The 14,120-nt window shown below is 38.0% G+C and overlaps 2 protein-coding genes across 2 annotated transcripts; both read right to left on the bottom strand.

Moving 5' to 3' along the window:
- Window positions 1-689: 689 nt before the first annotated feature.
- LOC139085850 (probable trafficking protein particle complex subunit 13 homolog) lies at window positions 690-3,913 on the bottom strand. The gene is made up of 5 exons (XM_070634435.1): window positions 3,674-3,913; window positions 3,223-3,405; window positions 2,629-2,795; window positions 1,445-1,744; window positions 690-1,138 (listed from the first exon to the last, which is right to left on the bottom strand). Exons 1-5 carry the CDS (start codon window positions 3,861-3,863, stop codon window positions 719-721), a joined length of 1,260 nt encoding a protein of 419 aa, XP_070490536.1. The 5' UTR covers window positions 3,864-3,913; the 3' UTR covers window positions 690-718.
- A 2,071-nt stretch (window positions 3,914-5,984) lies between these two features.
- LOC139086660 (uncharacterized) lies at window positions 5,985-13,963 on the bottom strand. The gene is made up of 3 exons (XM_070635603.1): window positions 13,729-13,963; window positions 6,549-6,872; window positions 5,985-6,490 (listed from the first exon to the last, which is right to left on the bottom strand). The coding sequence occupies exons 1-3, from the start codon at window positions 13,931-13,933 to the stop codon at window positions 6,063-6,065; spliced, it is 957 nt and encodes a 318-aa protein (XP_070491704.1). The 5' UTR covers window positions 13,934-13,963; the 3' UTR covers window positions 5,985-6,062.
- Window positions 13,964-14,120: the final 157 nt, after the last annotated feature.

The following is a 14,120-nucleotide window of genomic DNA, read 5'->3' on the forward strand; positions in this document are numbered from 1 at the left end:
TGCTTGATTTTCAGGACATCCTCTGACCAACTCTGACAGCCCTTAACAGCCTCTGAGACCGTGCTGTACACCTCTGACACGATCTGGACCCCTTTGATACCCTCTTACCTCCTCTAACACCCTATAACACCCTTATGACACCCTCAGACACATGCAAGGACCTTCTGACTCCTTACCACACCCTCTGATCATCTCAGACATGCTCCTACACCCTTTGACACCTTCTGAAACCCCCTGATGCCCTCTGACACCCTTCTGACATCCTCTGACTCGTTCTGACAACCTATCGACCTTCTCTGATTATCTCAGATTCCCTAGGACACCCTCAGACATCCTGAGACACCCCAGACACCCTTTTGACTCCGTTTGACTCCCTCTAACACCCTCTGACCACCTTTGACACCCTTCAATCCCCTCTGACACTCTCTAACACCCTATGAGAGCCACTGACACCCTCTGACACCACTTGACTACCTCTGATACCTGCAAAGAGCCTCTGACAGCTTCAGACACCCTTTGACACCTTTTAATCCCCTTTGACACTCTCTGATCCTGATCCATGAGTCATATGCCGTGTGTGATTTCGGTCGTAGCTTACCATCAAGGTGATGTCATGTGCCGGACAGCAAAGCTTGTCTACAACCAACCCAAATGATTCAATTCAATTTTTTAATGTCATAATAAGCATCTTTATTCATAATAATAATAATAATAATATTTAAGCAGCCTGTCTAACCTGACTGACTGGAATGTCATGAAATTTAACAAATTTCTGTAAATCATATGCTTCATTTAAATCCTTAACAATAAAAACTTGTAAAATGTCATCAAATTCATAAATTCTCTTCATAAAGACGTCACTAATTTGCAAGTCACCGACACTAACGATTCCAAGTCGGATCGGAAAGATTGTTAAACGAAAGTCTTTAAACTTTTCAGGCTCAATAAGACCTAAATTTTGCTCGGACGAGCCTGTGTAGAGGTTGCCGTGCTTTTGCTTGATATTAAAGTTTAGGTTTAGTTCCATCGAACGTGTACTGGTGTTGGTGATGCGGCAGTTGAAGACGAATGGCTTTGAGATTTCACTTATGCTGCTCGCGTCGGTAATTGACAGACGTAAGTCACCGAACTCTATTGACTGTTGAGAAAAAATTGATTAAAAAATGTCCAAAAAGTCATCGAAAATACCCAAAATTCACAAAAAATCATCAAAAATACCCAAAATATCCAAAAAGTCATTAAAAATACCCAAAATACCCAAAATTTCATCAAAAACACCCAAAATGCCCAAAAAAATCATTAAAAACACCCAAAATGTCCAAAAAGCCATCAAAAATACCCAAAATGCCCCAAAATTAACCAAAAATACCAAAAATGCCCTAAAATTTACCAAAAACACCCGAAAAAGTCATCAAAAATACCCAAAATGCCCAAAAATACTTACACTTCTTTGTAGCTGACTAGTCTGCAGACGTCCACGTTCAGCCAAATTTGATGATCTCCAAACTATGTCCAACTTTCCAATATTCATTGCCATTTTTAATGTCTTTAAGTCATTGGCAATCGATGGAACTGGTTTAATGCAGTACAAGAACTGACATGAATTTTGTGGCTGCAATTTATTAATTGAACAAAAAACGGAATTGCCATCGGTTGTTGTATTTAGAGGCGTTGATGTATAAGAGTCAGATGGCTCAAGTTCAACACGTTCTAAGCAAATTACATTTGCTGTTATGTTTTGAATCTGAAATTTAAAAAGTGATAATTGAGGATTATTATGTAAGGTTTTAAGGCTTTTAGGGGGCTTTGGGGGGCTCCTATGACATCCCTTTGGACCTTTTGGCACATTTTAACACCCTCTGACATTCTTATAGCCCTCTCTGACCCATTATGATCCACCTTACACCATTTAACTCCCTCATGACTCCCTCTGGCCCTTTTTGACCCTCTCTGACCCCCTCTGACCCCCTTTGACACTAACTGGCCACTCACTGACCCTCTTCGTCTTACTTTAATTCTCTCTGACCACATTCTGACCCCTTATAACCCTCCTTGACTCCTTATGACCACCTCGGACCTATTTGACTCTCTCTGACACCTTTTGTTCATTCTCTGACCCCTTATGACTCCCACTGACCATCTTTACTACTCTCTAACCCCTTATGATAATCTCTGACTAGATCTGACCTCCTCTGACTCTCTTATACCACCTTTAAGACCCTCTGACCACCTTCTGTTACTCCCTGACCATCTTTACCACCCGTCGACCCCTTATGATATCCTATGACACCTTAATGACTCCATCTGGCTCTATTTGATCACATTCGACTATTTTTGACCACCTCTGAGCCCTTCTGACTCCTTTGACGCCGTCTGACCCCTTCATGACCACATTATGACCCTTTATGACCTTTGACCCACCCCTGACTACCTCTAATACCCCCTGACTCCCTCTGATCTAAGACTGTAAATCTTTAAGGCTATAATGTTGTAAGTCTCTAATTCTACAGTACTACAAGCCTGTAACTCTCACAATCCATCATAATCCCTCCCTATTCATGTCCCAAAACTCATCAGACACAATCAGACATGACCATTAAGTGTTCAAACTTCATATTAAAACCTTACCGTAGCTTCCAAAATGACTTCATCAGTTTCAGCATTATAAAATTTAGTCTGAACATCTAGCGGCTTTAATACTTGAAATTTAAAGAATTTTCTAAAACTCAATGGAAGTCCACCAGGTGATACATAGTTGACCTCACAAACTAGGATGTGCGTGCCGATTTCCTTGACTGTAATGAGAATTTAGAATGGAATTTAGTGGAATTTTGGGTTAGAATTGGTGAGGAAGTAGCTGATGTAGTATGAAACAGCACTAGAAAGCTAAGAATCATAGCCAGGCAATAAGGATGTTCACTTAAATGAGTGAGCTTTGAAGCAGTGGTGCTCAACCTTTTTCATTTCGTGGCCCAACTTGATAGTGAGCCTCAATTGAAGCTGCATACAATTTATGGCATTTTCAATGACTTTTGACAATAAACTTGGGTGCCGCGACACACAGGTTGTCCACCACTGTTGTTTACTCACTGTGCAGGCCGTACAGATCAATTGTGACGCCTAACCTGCCTTCTAGAGCCTACTATGTCAATCCCTTTAACCATCCTCAACATCAGTACCCATACCCATTGCCTGCTTCCTCCAACAGCCTCACTAACTTACCTTCATAATGTATAACATCATCTAATGTCTCATCCTGATTCAATGTTGTCGGTATTGTACGATTTGCATGAATTGGAATTGAAACTCTTGAATTATTACTTTGTAAATCACATTTTACAGACACGGATGAGACTGCATGTGTTGTACAGTTGTGGACGCATATGTAGCTTGAGAATGTTTCGCCTGTTGGGAAGAGGTAAAATTGGGGAATTATTGGGGGTTGGTAGGGTTGGGGTAGGCAGTCCAGATGGTCTGGAACTGGATTTTTGGACATTTGACCAATTTGTGCTGGTTGGAATTGGGTCATGACTTGCTAAATACCCAAAAATACCATTGAGGATGTTGTGTGACATGTGACATGTGTCATGTCAAATATACACTCAACATCCAGCCCAGTTCAAGTCTTAGGATGTTGTGTGACATACATGTCCAAACATCCAGCCATACATACCCAAATAAATGTTCCCAAATGACTGCGGCAGCAACAAAAAATTAGATTTTGGTAAGTAATTGGACTCGTCGCCGTCCAAATGCGGTAAATCACTACGCTCGCTGAATATTAGGTTCTGGAAGTTGGTCAATGTTGGTCGGGTCAATCGCATGACTTTGAGTGCCAGCATGTGCTCAATTTGAGAGTCCATTTTTGATTGGATTTTTTGGATGAAAAAATTATTGAAATTTGTTGACTTTTACAGCTGAGAAATGTAAATAAATTGGGGGATGGCTGTTGATGAGGAAGTGAATAATTTGAATATTTTTTGACCGTTAATTTTTGAATGCCTACTTTGATTGTTTAATTGATAAAAACGACTACTAAGATTGACAAATTTTGAATTTTTTCATCAAATTTCACCAAAATCATCAAAATTAGCTTCAAAAATGACTCAGTCTGCCTTTATTAAATCCCATAGTCCATAAGGGGTACGAAACTACACTTTACAAACTATTTTAGTAAACAATAAAAGTTTTTTTAAGATAAAAATTCAAATTTAGTGCAAAATATCAACAATCACAGCTCATTCCTAACTAATTACAGTCAGAACCTACCCAAGGATATCCATTAAATCCACAAAACCTCATCATCACATCAGCTAGACCTTAATTTAAATTCCGCAATCATTTTTGCTGGTCAATCAGATCTGAAATTGATCATAAAATGTCACAAACACAAAGCTACAGAACAAAGAAGACAGAGATCGAGAAGCAAGGATTTGCGAGAGGATATGAGCCTGAACAGGTAGGAATAAGTCGATAGTAAAGGTAACTGGGAAGGGATGTGATTGAGAAGTGATTGGAAATTGTGAATCTAGTCCAGTGATGAGCAAAATTGTGGTGTTTTGAGGCACATCTTGGCTGGTTGCCTATTCCGTCACTAGACTAGCATGACTATGACAATTGCTGGATTTAAATGAAATTCGAGATCAAGTTAGAGTTATACCTGCCTGGGTATGGATCAGCTGACTTGTGCTGTTCGAGATCAAGATTGCCTCATCCTCAATTCCATCAAAATCTCAATAAAATGGCACCAAGTCGGTCTGTCAATGGTTTGAGTCCAGATAAGATGAAATTGGATATCTGGCTGGATTCAAGTTGACTTCAAGTCACTTATTCTACATCATGTGCTTTCTTGGACGTGCCTGTACTAGGCTCATTGATTTAATGACTTAATATCCCTAACCTATTTACAGATCATCGGTGCAACAGATGCCAGCGGCAGCCTACAGTTCCTCATGTAAGTTCCCTCAACATTACCAAAAAATCCAAAATTTTATTAAAATTTCATTAAATTTTCCAGAAAATGGAAAGGTGTTGACGAGGCTGACTTGGTCAGTGCCAGAGAGGCCAACATAAAGTGTCCCGAAATTGTCCAAGAATTTTACCAGGAACGACTGAATTGGGCCAATAATTAATGATGAATTTTCCTACCAATTGTGTTAAGTTAAATATTTGTAATTTAAATGTAATAAAATTAAATAAAATAAAAGAATTTAAATGTTAAGAAAGTAAGTCAAAGGATTTGATGAAGTTTTGATTGGGTTGGATATGGGGAAGGGAGTCATAAAGAGGTGGGAGGGGGGAGGGGTAGGGTATGTGGTGGTGATTTCAGGGCATGGGGAAATGGTAAGGGGAAGCAGCTTGAGAAATTGGCATGGGGAAGTGACAAGGGGAAATTGCAGGGCAAAGGACAAGGCAAGGAGATAGTGGCATGGGGAAGTAGCATGGGAAAGTGGCATGGGGAAAGTGGCATGGAAAATTCGCATGGAGAATTCGCATGGGAAATTGGACAAGAAGAAGTGGCAAGGGGGAGTTGCATGGGAAAATGATCTAGGGGATGTGACATGGGGAAAATTGCATGGGGAAAGTGGCATGGGGAAATAACATGGGAAGTGACCAAAGGGAAAAGACTACGCGAAGTGACAAGGGATTTGACCAAGGGGAAGCTGCTAGGAGAAGTGGCAAGGGGAAAGGGGGCAAGGCAAGGGCAAGACAAGGGACAAGGCAAGGGGCAAGGCGCGGGCAAGGCAAGCGCAAGTGTCAAGGCAAGGGGCAAGGCAAGGGGCAAGGCAAGGGGCGCAAGGCGCAAGCGCAAGGCGCAAGCGCAAGGGGCAAGGCAAGGCAAGGCAAGGCGCAAGGCGCGGGCAAGGCAAGGGGCAAGGCAAGGGGCAAGGCAAGGGGCAAGGCAAGGAGCAAGGCAAGGGGCAAGGCAAGGGGCAAGGCAAGGGGCAAGGCAAGAGGAAGTGACAAGGGGCCACAAAAACAAATTTCCTCAATTTTTACATCATTTTATTTCCTAAAAAAGTCCTTAAAAATAAATCTTACAAAAATACAAAAAATTACAATTAAGGAATAACAAGATTTGATGTCCAATCCTTAATAATTCCAACATTAAATCTCTGTCCAAATGATGTTAATGCAGCCAAAATATTTCTCTTTGGTGGTCGACAGTACTTTTTGCCACCCTCAAGACAGCAAATATTAGGGAAGCATGAAATACTTGAATTGCATTCTTTTGGATGCTTATCGAATGCAGGTGGTGGTGCTGGACTGCATTGGAAGTACTGACTTATTGATTCAACAGGATATGCAATTTGACGACCAACTGGAAGTTCCTCTGGTGCTGTATATGAGTTCATGCAGAAACGTTTACGTCCACTTGGGCAACAGATTCGCGGGAAGTCACAGTCGGTGTCGATGAGGCATTTTTTGACGTCCCAGAAGCTTTCGGCGAGCGGTTCCTTTGGACATTTTCGTGGGATGCCAAATAGGGCTGTGGATTAATGGAAATACTCAATTTTACAGCAACATAACCTTAAAATTTAACTCACGTTCATGCTCAATATCCTCAAGTGGAATTTCAAGTCCTTCATGGCACCGCTGACCGCCAAACAGCTTACAGCACCTAAAATTCTTTCCTAATGTCTGCACACAGTCGTGATTCTTGTTGCACGTCAATGGAAATAACTCAAATTTTGCTTCACGTTCTGTTGGACACATCAGCTCATCTTCAAGTCTTTTGACCTTTTTTGACTCGTCATGTCTTATTGGTTCTGTTTGTGTCTGATTATCGATTATAATTCGTAAATTACTGTATGTTCTTGATAGGGCTGGAACTTGGGGCTTTGGTGTTGTTGGCTTCGGTGGTGATGGATCTGGAATGAGATGTGAATTAGAGTTGTTGTGAATATAGAAATTATGGGGAGCCACCGAGGGGTATATTGAGGAAGTTGGGGAAGGTTTTGGATCTTAAATGACTCTAGTCGATCCAAATTGGTCCAAATTAGATCAAGCATGGCCAAAATGATTCAAAAAGGATTAAATTGATCCGAAATGGTATAAATTGGATCAGTCAAGTCCAATATGGATCAAACTGCTCCAAAATGAGTCAAGCTGGTCTACCGCATTGATCCAAATCAGTCTTAAATTGATCCAAATTGGTCCCATTTGAACTCAAATTGATTTTTGTTTATCCAAAATCGGTTCTAATTGGTTCAAGTCGCTCGAAATTGATCCAAAATTAGTCAAACTGATGGAATTTGATCCGAATTGATCCAAACTGATGGAACAGACCAAAAACTCTTAAAATAACTCCCAATGTACCTCAAATATCCCAAACCATGTCTTAATAAACATCATCCACAACACAGCATCAAATTTCCCAACATCATTGCCATTCCCCCCCGCAAAAGCCTCAAAAGCACTCAGAATTGCCCCCCATAAATCTGGCACACTTTACACCAATCAGTCTCAATCAGTCTCACACGAGATGATTTACATGAAGTCATGAGCATTTATTAAATACATTTATTATTAATGTCAGCCTATTAAGTCACTGATCGCATTACATTCGCATAAAACATGTTATTAATATTCGATTAGACATCGAGTGACTTGAGGTTGCACATTTATGATCGATTGATTGTCAAGGTGATGTTTTGAGATTAATTTTGATTGACTTTTTTTGGAATTGAATTGTTCAGGTTACGAATTTTTAAGGTTATTGTGATGCTATGAAGGACAGGGACAGGTGGGCGGGTTGAAGTTATTTTTGGATGGAATTGCTGTGGAATTTTTTGGATGTTTTGTAGCAATTTGAAGAGTTTGGTTTATAAATAGAGAGGCATGGGGTGTGGATTAACCATAAGACCCTGTCGAATACTAGCTCTGCTGGAAATACGGTTCATTGGTGACACACTAGTGTCCAATGGCACACAGATTGCCAGTCACTGTTCTAAATTGTAGTTTTTGACAATATGTCTCACCAAGGGCATAGCCAAGGGGGTCATAAGGGGGCACGGCATCCTAAACTACCCTAATAATTAAAAACCTCCACATGTACGTCCCTGTGGCTCACTAATGTCCACCAAATTGACCTCAATGCTCCAAAAATGTGAAAATATTGAATATCCTACAATTGACCACCTCATGTCATGCCTCAAATTTGACATCATGCCTCAAAGGCATCAAACCCCTCTAATTATCTCCTCTCTCTCTAACTCAGCCCCTCTGAGACATATTGTCAATCTGTCTTTCGAACAGTGACTCTGTGCCCGCTCCCTCCTTCCTTCCCTCATCATTCTCTGCAGACCCTGATTCAAATTCCTTCATTAATTTCCTATCCAAAATCAATCATTTGTCACAAAATTCCATCGACTAGTCATGCTTTCCCTCAACAACTTAATTATAAATCTCATTGCAATGTCAAAATCGTCTTCAATGAACAAAAAAGTTAAGGCCGAGTCGTACTCTAACTGATGGTCATTTTGAATGTCACAATTGAATAAAACTCATAAATTACTTCCATATGACGAAGTGAAATGAAAACCTTCATGCTACATTATTATTATTATTATTATTAAATTGGGGAATTAGAGGTGGATTAAGGGGTTTGAGGGGGTTGAATGTGTTGAAAGGGACGCTAGAGAGCTTGATATACTGTACTGGAAGAAGGTTTCGAAGGATAGAGCTGTATTTAGACATTCGATATGCGCGGCAACGGGTCCCAGTGTGCCCCAGCCAATGAAGTAAGTAAGGGGTTCATGAGATGGGTTAGGGGGTCCAGAATATGTAGAGATGAGTAGACACAACAGTTTGACTGTTAGGTAATGCTCTTGAGGACGTGAGGAGACCATGAAGAGGTTTATAAAGCATTCTGGTGGGGTAGGAGGGTTTGCAGAGCATTACGGTGGAGTAGGATGGATTGTCCATCCATTGTAGGATGAGGGAGGAAGCAATGTGTCCAAAACTGCTTTATACCGATACATCCCTTCCAAACCAATCCCAAATAAAGCCAAAATTCAACAAAATCCCCACAAACCCCATCCACAAGACCCCCATTGAACTTTCAAACCTTCCCATCGATTTCACTTTAATTTACTTCTCATTTTTCACCTCACAATTACCCAAAAGAAGCTATGACATTGACTACATCTTTATTATAACTTAAATTCATGCTTCTTGTTTACATTTTCAGTGCCAATAAAAAAAAAAATAATTTCAAAATTTCACACATAAAAATATTTTTATTTTTTTAATTTTCGCTTCCGATTTCACGATAAATTCTTCAAGGCTGACGATATAAAAAAATTACACAGTCGATCACCAAAAGAAGCAAAAGTACGAAAAATGAATTGTTTTCTTTTGTGTTCATCGACGCATGCAAGTGCAGAAGTAATAATAAAGAGAGAAGAAATAATTGTAAGGTCAAATTTTTGAGGGGTTTTATTGTTTCTGGGTCTGAAATGGGGACGTGTGGCTGTTACATTATGGAAAAGAATGAATTTTTAGGAACTTCTTCTCACCCTACCCTTCTAAATAACGCCACTCGACGTCCCAATCCATCATGCATTTATCAATGTTCCCATTCAAATCCTCTTTAAAATTGACCAAAAATGCGCTTTATTCTTGATAAACTCAACCTTTTCTTACTTGTTGTGTCATTGCTGAGTTGGAATATGGCTGACGGCCATCGATGAATTCAAACCTACCCTTCACACCCTCTAATTTTATCTAATAATTCCCTCAAAAATTGACCGCAAAAATGCGCTTTATTCCACATAAATTCAACCTTTTGTTACTTGTTACAGAGTTGGGAATTGGTTGACGGATATCCGCAATCGGTGGTAACTTCCACAAGCAGTCGATCATCGGTCATTGATATCTTATATCGACACCAGCCGTCCTCCATTGAAAGCTGCTTGTCTAACCTAAAAGTCGACCAAATGGGTCGATGAATTGGGTTGAAACCCAATTCCCAACTCTGCTTCATTGTTCTACAATTTTACCTCAATTAACTCCAAAATTCACTCAAACAAGAAGCCACAAAATGACTTTATTTCTAACATTTTATACTCACAATACGATTAGTAATCGACACATTGTTAATGGATGTATAAGCTATTATAAGACATGACAATAAAGGTATAACATAATTGTTCTGTTAGACAATAACAACTGCTGTAATTGCTGCACATAAAAAAATCTCAAGTGTCAGTTAATTAATTTTTACTTTGCGTGGCTGAATTCAATGAATTTGATACTTTTAGGGGAACTGGGGGTTGGACTGGACTGGATTTGGACTAATTTAATTGAGACTTTTTGAGTGAATTTTGAAGGTCTTTTTTGGTGATTTTTGATGATTTCAATGGAAGCTTGATGGTGACTTGAGTTGAAACAGGCTTGATTCTACTTCATAGTCAGCATGCTGGATATCGCCAATAATAGAGTCATATACCAACTGTATCAGCTTTTATTAGCAGTTTTTGTCAATATTTAGTAAAAATCAGTGGTGGACAACCTGTGTGGGTCACTTGTGTAATGTCATGAACCATATGTCGTGCGTGGTTTCGATCGAGGTTTACCACCAAGGTGTGTCGCGAATCACAAAAGGTTTGGAACCACTGAGTTTAGGGAAGGAACAGGCATAACAATCGACTCGAATTTTGTATAGAATAGTCGGCATGAGATGGCTTGACTCAATTATTAAAAGTAAAGTAGATTTGGAGTTTAGAATAGGAGTTTGGGAGTTCGGAATCTATGAAAAGTGGAATATTGACTTTAATAAAGCTGGGACTACATTGCGGTGACTCTACTTTAAATAGTTGCTCTTCAAAGCCTGCCGTTACTCATTCCCAAGCTACCAACACCTCTGGCTCAGTTGCAATCAGAACTATCAGGTCTCTAACTTTTGAGAGCTTCCACTAGGCTAAAGCTATCTAAAGTAGCCTTTCTGACATCTACAAACCGACCCTAATGTTGTTATGAACACTCTAGAGTCTTGACCAAAGCTGGAGTCTAGTTAAACTGAACTTCAGTGGTGTCTGACTCCCGGTATCTTACCAACTCTGCTCTAAACTGACATTATGTTGCTTATTGATCAATCAACACTTTTTAGTGTCAAAATACGACTTCTATGCGACTACATAGTGCCAATGAGTCACGGCACTTAGCACGTCATCCGAAAATTAAGTCATTATATCTCAAAACACTTTAAATGCTCTGCATCCTATTAACTCCAATTTTTTGCTCACATTTTCAGTTTTTTCATCATTTTATGCATCAATAAGCCACTAGAAGATTCCAAAATTGAAGATTTTTTTATGGACACAACTTCAAGTTTTACCTTAAAGGTCATCCTCTGTTTACGGAAATTTTTCATACAAAATATTGCATTAAAATACGCTAAAAGCTTTCACATCGGACTCGCAAATAAGTCATAAATTCAAGTCTTTTTGCAGCTGCAATATTCGAGAAATATCAAAAAAAACGTTAAAAATGTAAAGTTGTGAAAAAAATTCCTCAGTGACATGAAAAAAAGTTGGAATTGGAGTTGGGCAATTGAAAATAAATAAAAATAAATTGAGAAAGTTAAAAAAGTTATTTTTTAAAAATTGAAAATGTCGAAATTTTGAGGATTTTAATGGTAAAATTTTGAGTTAAATTTAAGTTTTAAAAAAAAATTTAAAGTTTTTTAAATTTTTAATTTTTCTAAATTTTTTTAAATTTTCTTGATTTTTTTTTAAATTTTTGATTTTTTTTTAAATTTTAAAATTTTCAAATTTTTTAAATTTTTAAATATTTTAAATATTTCAAAAATTTTATAAACTATTTCAAATTTCCTTAAATTTTGTTGGATTTATTTAGAATTTTTAAAATTTTGGCAATTTTTTTTTTAATTTTTTCAAACTTTTTTAAATTTTTTTGAATTTTTTCTAAAATTTATCCAAGTTTTTTAAAAATTTTTTTAATTTTTTTTTTTGAATTTTTACATTTTTTTAACTCAAAATCCAAAACAGAATACAGACTAAATTTGAATCAAAGTCAACAATCACAGACACTAGTCTACTTAGAAACTTAATTAACAATTAAATCAGACATTCCATCACAAAATAAAAAAATAGAAAATCATTCATTAGAAATTCAGCACACACAAAATTCGCAACAATAGACACTTCTGGTGAAATAAATGCAAAACAAAAAAAAAAATTTGAATTTTTACGTCACTCAGGGAATCACCAGTGAGGTAAGGAATGAGGTAGATGGTCTTTTTGGCAAATTTGAGTCATTTTTGGGGGTATTTTAAGATGAATTGGGGTTAGTTAGGTAGTCTGAAGCAGAATTGGTAGGATTCCATTTTGGAGTCCAATGCTAATGTAGTCCGAGATGGACTTTGGAGCTCGATTGAGTCTCAGTGAAGTCCGACACCCAACTCTGGTCTGAATCTGGTCCGAATCTGGTCTGGAGTGCTTTAGTGGGTCTGAATCTGTACTGGATCAAAGAATTCTTGGTTGCAGAGCTCGAAGTTCACTTAACTTGATCTAATTCCTTCCTCAATTCACATTCAAATCCAAACTAAATCCACAATAACATTTTCTGACACATTTTTTTTTTCATATCCAACCAACTGTCTAATTAACTCTAAAGTGCAAGTCCGCATTTATTTCGTAACAATTGACTGAGTTTTTTGTTGTTATTTCTGTTGCAGATTATGCAATTCTTTATGTGGCTTGCTACTTTTTCATAGCTTGCATACATGTAAGTTTCGTGCTGTGCGACCAACAGCATGCATTGAGTATTTTTGATATATTGGAAATTTGTTGAATTTTGAGGTTAAATTTGATGGGTTTTTGCGGGGGAATTGATGATTTTAGGTCGGATTTGCTCAGAATTGATCTTCAGACTGACGTATCTCTGACTTGATACCGGATTTAATCAAAATTTGGCACCAGAATGGGAAAGACTGAATAAATTGATCCAAAATTAGGGTTGAGAGTAGTTTGACCCCCTAACCCCTCCCATATCCTACTGTACCCACAAAAACACAGCAACCTGAAGACATGCTCACTGCCTGCACATTTACTTCCCTCAAAAAATTCAAAATCCATCAAAATTTACTCAACTTTTTTTAAGTTCTTCTTCTTACTTTCCGCTTGTTCGTGCATTTAAGTCTTTTATTTCAATTAAATTTTAATTTATGATGCAATTGGATGTGTCACTGCTGCCTTCATAACTTTTGTAATTGTCTTCTTATTATTATCATAAACATCAGATACTTTTTTGGACATGCTGTGTGTAATTTATTATTTAAAAGCTGCATGGCAAGCATTAATTTGTGGAGATTAATGGATGTGCACGATGTCATTAATGCAGTTCCGTTGTGGATTTTAGTTTGAATGACAATTTAGAATATTTTTGAAGGTTTTGGTTAAAACGTGCAATTTTATGCAATTATTGGGGTCATATCGGAAGCATAGTATGGGAGGGGTTAGGGGTCATTTGGGGACTGGAAACCCCTAGACTCGAGACCCAGACTTCTAAAAATTGCTCTTTATTCTAGATTCGATCTCAAATTCAGTATCAAAAATTCATCAAAATTGACACTAAGCACAACCCCGCCTATGACCCCAATAACCCCTTCCCATGTCCCTGCACCCACTCATGACTTCAACTCACCACTAAATTATGTTAATTAATCTATCTAAAAATATCTCAAAAAAACTCAAAACTTACTGAAGAAAAATTTCCTAATACTTTCAAGTGTGGATGTAAACAGGTTTGGTTGACTTGCGCTCGGCTTTTGTGTTGTTGTTGTTGCTGTAGAGTCTGTTGAAACTGTTTCAGTTGTTGAATTTTTTACGCTATCAGCTGTTGATGTTGATATGATTAACAGGAATAAGGCGAAGGTGATGAGGCGGGGTTTGAGTATTGAGAGCATTGTTGAGCTGTTGGGGGTGATGCGGGGGGGAGGGGGAAGATTGATGAGTATTTTGGGGGAGTTTTTCACTTTTTTAAATTTTTTTTAACACTTTTTTGTTTTTATCAATTTTTTGGATTTTTTTTAAATTTTTGATTTTTTGAAATTTTTTTTTCACTTTTTTCAAAAATTTGAATTTTTTTCTAAT

This window comes from Chironomus tepperi, unplaced genomic scaffold, assembly GCF_022539635.2.
Source record: "Chironomus tepperi strain 1889 unplaced genomic scaffold, CSIRO-AGI_Ctep_v1 contig_2, whole genome shotgun sequence".
NCBI classification, from domain to species: Eukaryota; Metazoa; Arthropoda; class Insecta; order Diptera; family Chironomidae; genus Chironomus; species Chironomus tepperi.

What these genes read in the sequence shown, in the direction of transcription:
- LOC139085850 (XM_070634435.1), bottom strand. Translation starts at nt 3,863, where the DNA reads ATGGACTCTCAAATTGAGCACATGCTGGCACTCAAAGTCATGCGATTG. An exon ending in TGATGTTATACATTATGAAG is followed by an intron (nt 2,796 to 3,222) that starts GTAAGTTAGTGA and finishes TTCTCATTACAG; the next exon opens with TCAAGGAAATCGGCACGCAC. An exon ending in CTAGTCAGCTACAAAGAAGT is followed by an intron (nt 1,139 to 1,444) that starts GTAAGTATTTTT and finishes TTTTCTCAACAG; the next exon opens with TCAATAGAGTTCGGTGACTT.
- LOC139086660 (XM_070635603.1), bottom strand. Translation starts at nt 13,933, where the DNA reads ATGCTCTCAATACTCAAACCCCGCCTCATCACCTTCGCCTTATTCCTG. An exon ending in TATTAGGAAATTTTTCTTCA is followed by an intron (nt 6,873 to 13,728) that starts GTAAGTTTTGAG and finishes ATCTCATTCCAG; the next exon opens with ATCCATCACCACCGAAGCCA. An exon ending in TGAGGATATTGAGCATGAAC is followed by an intron (nt 6,491 to 6,548) that starts GTGAGTTAAATT and finishes ATTAATCCACAG; the next exon opens with CCCTATTTGGCATCCCACGA.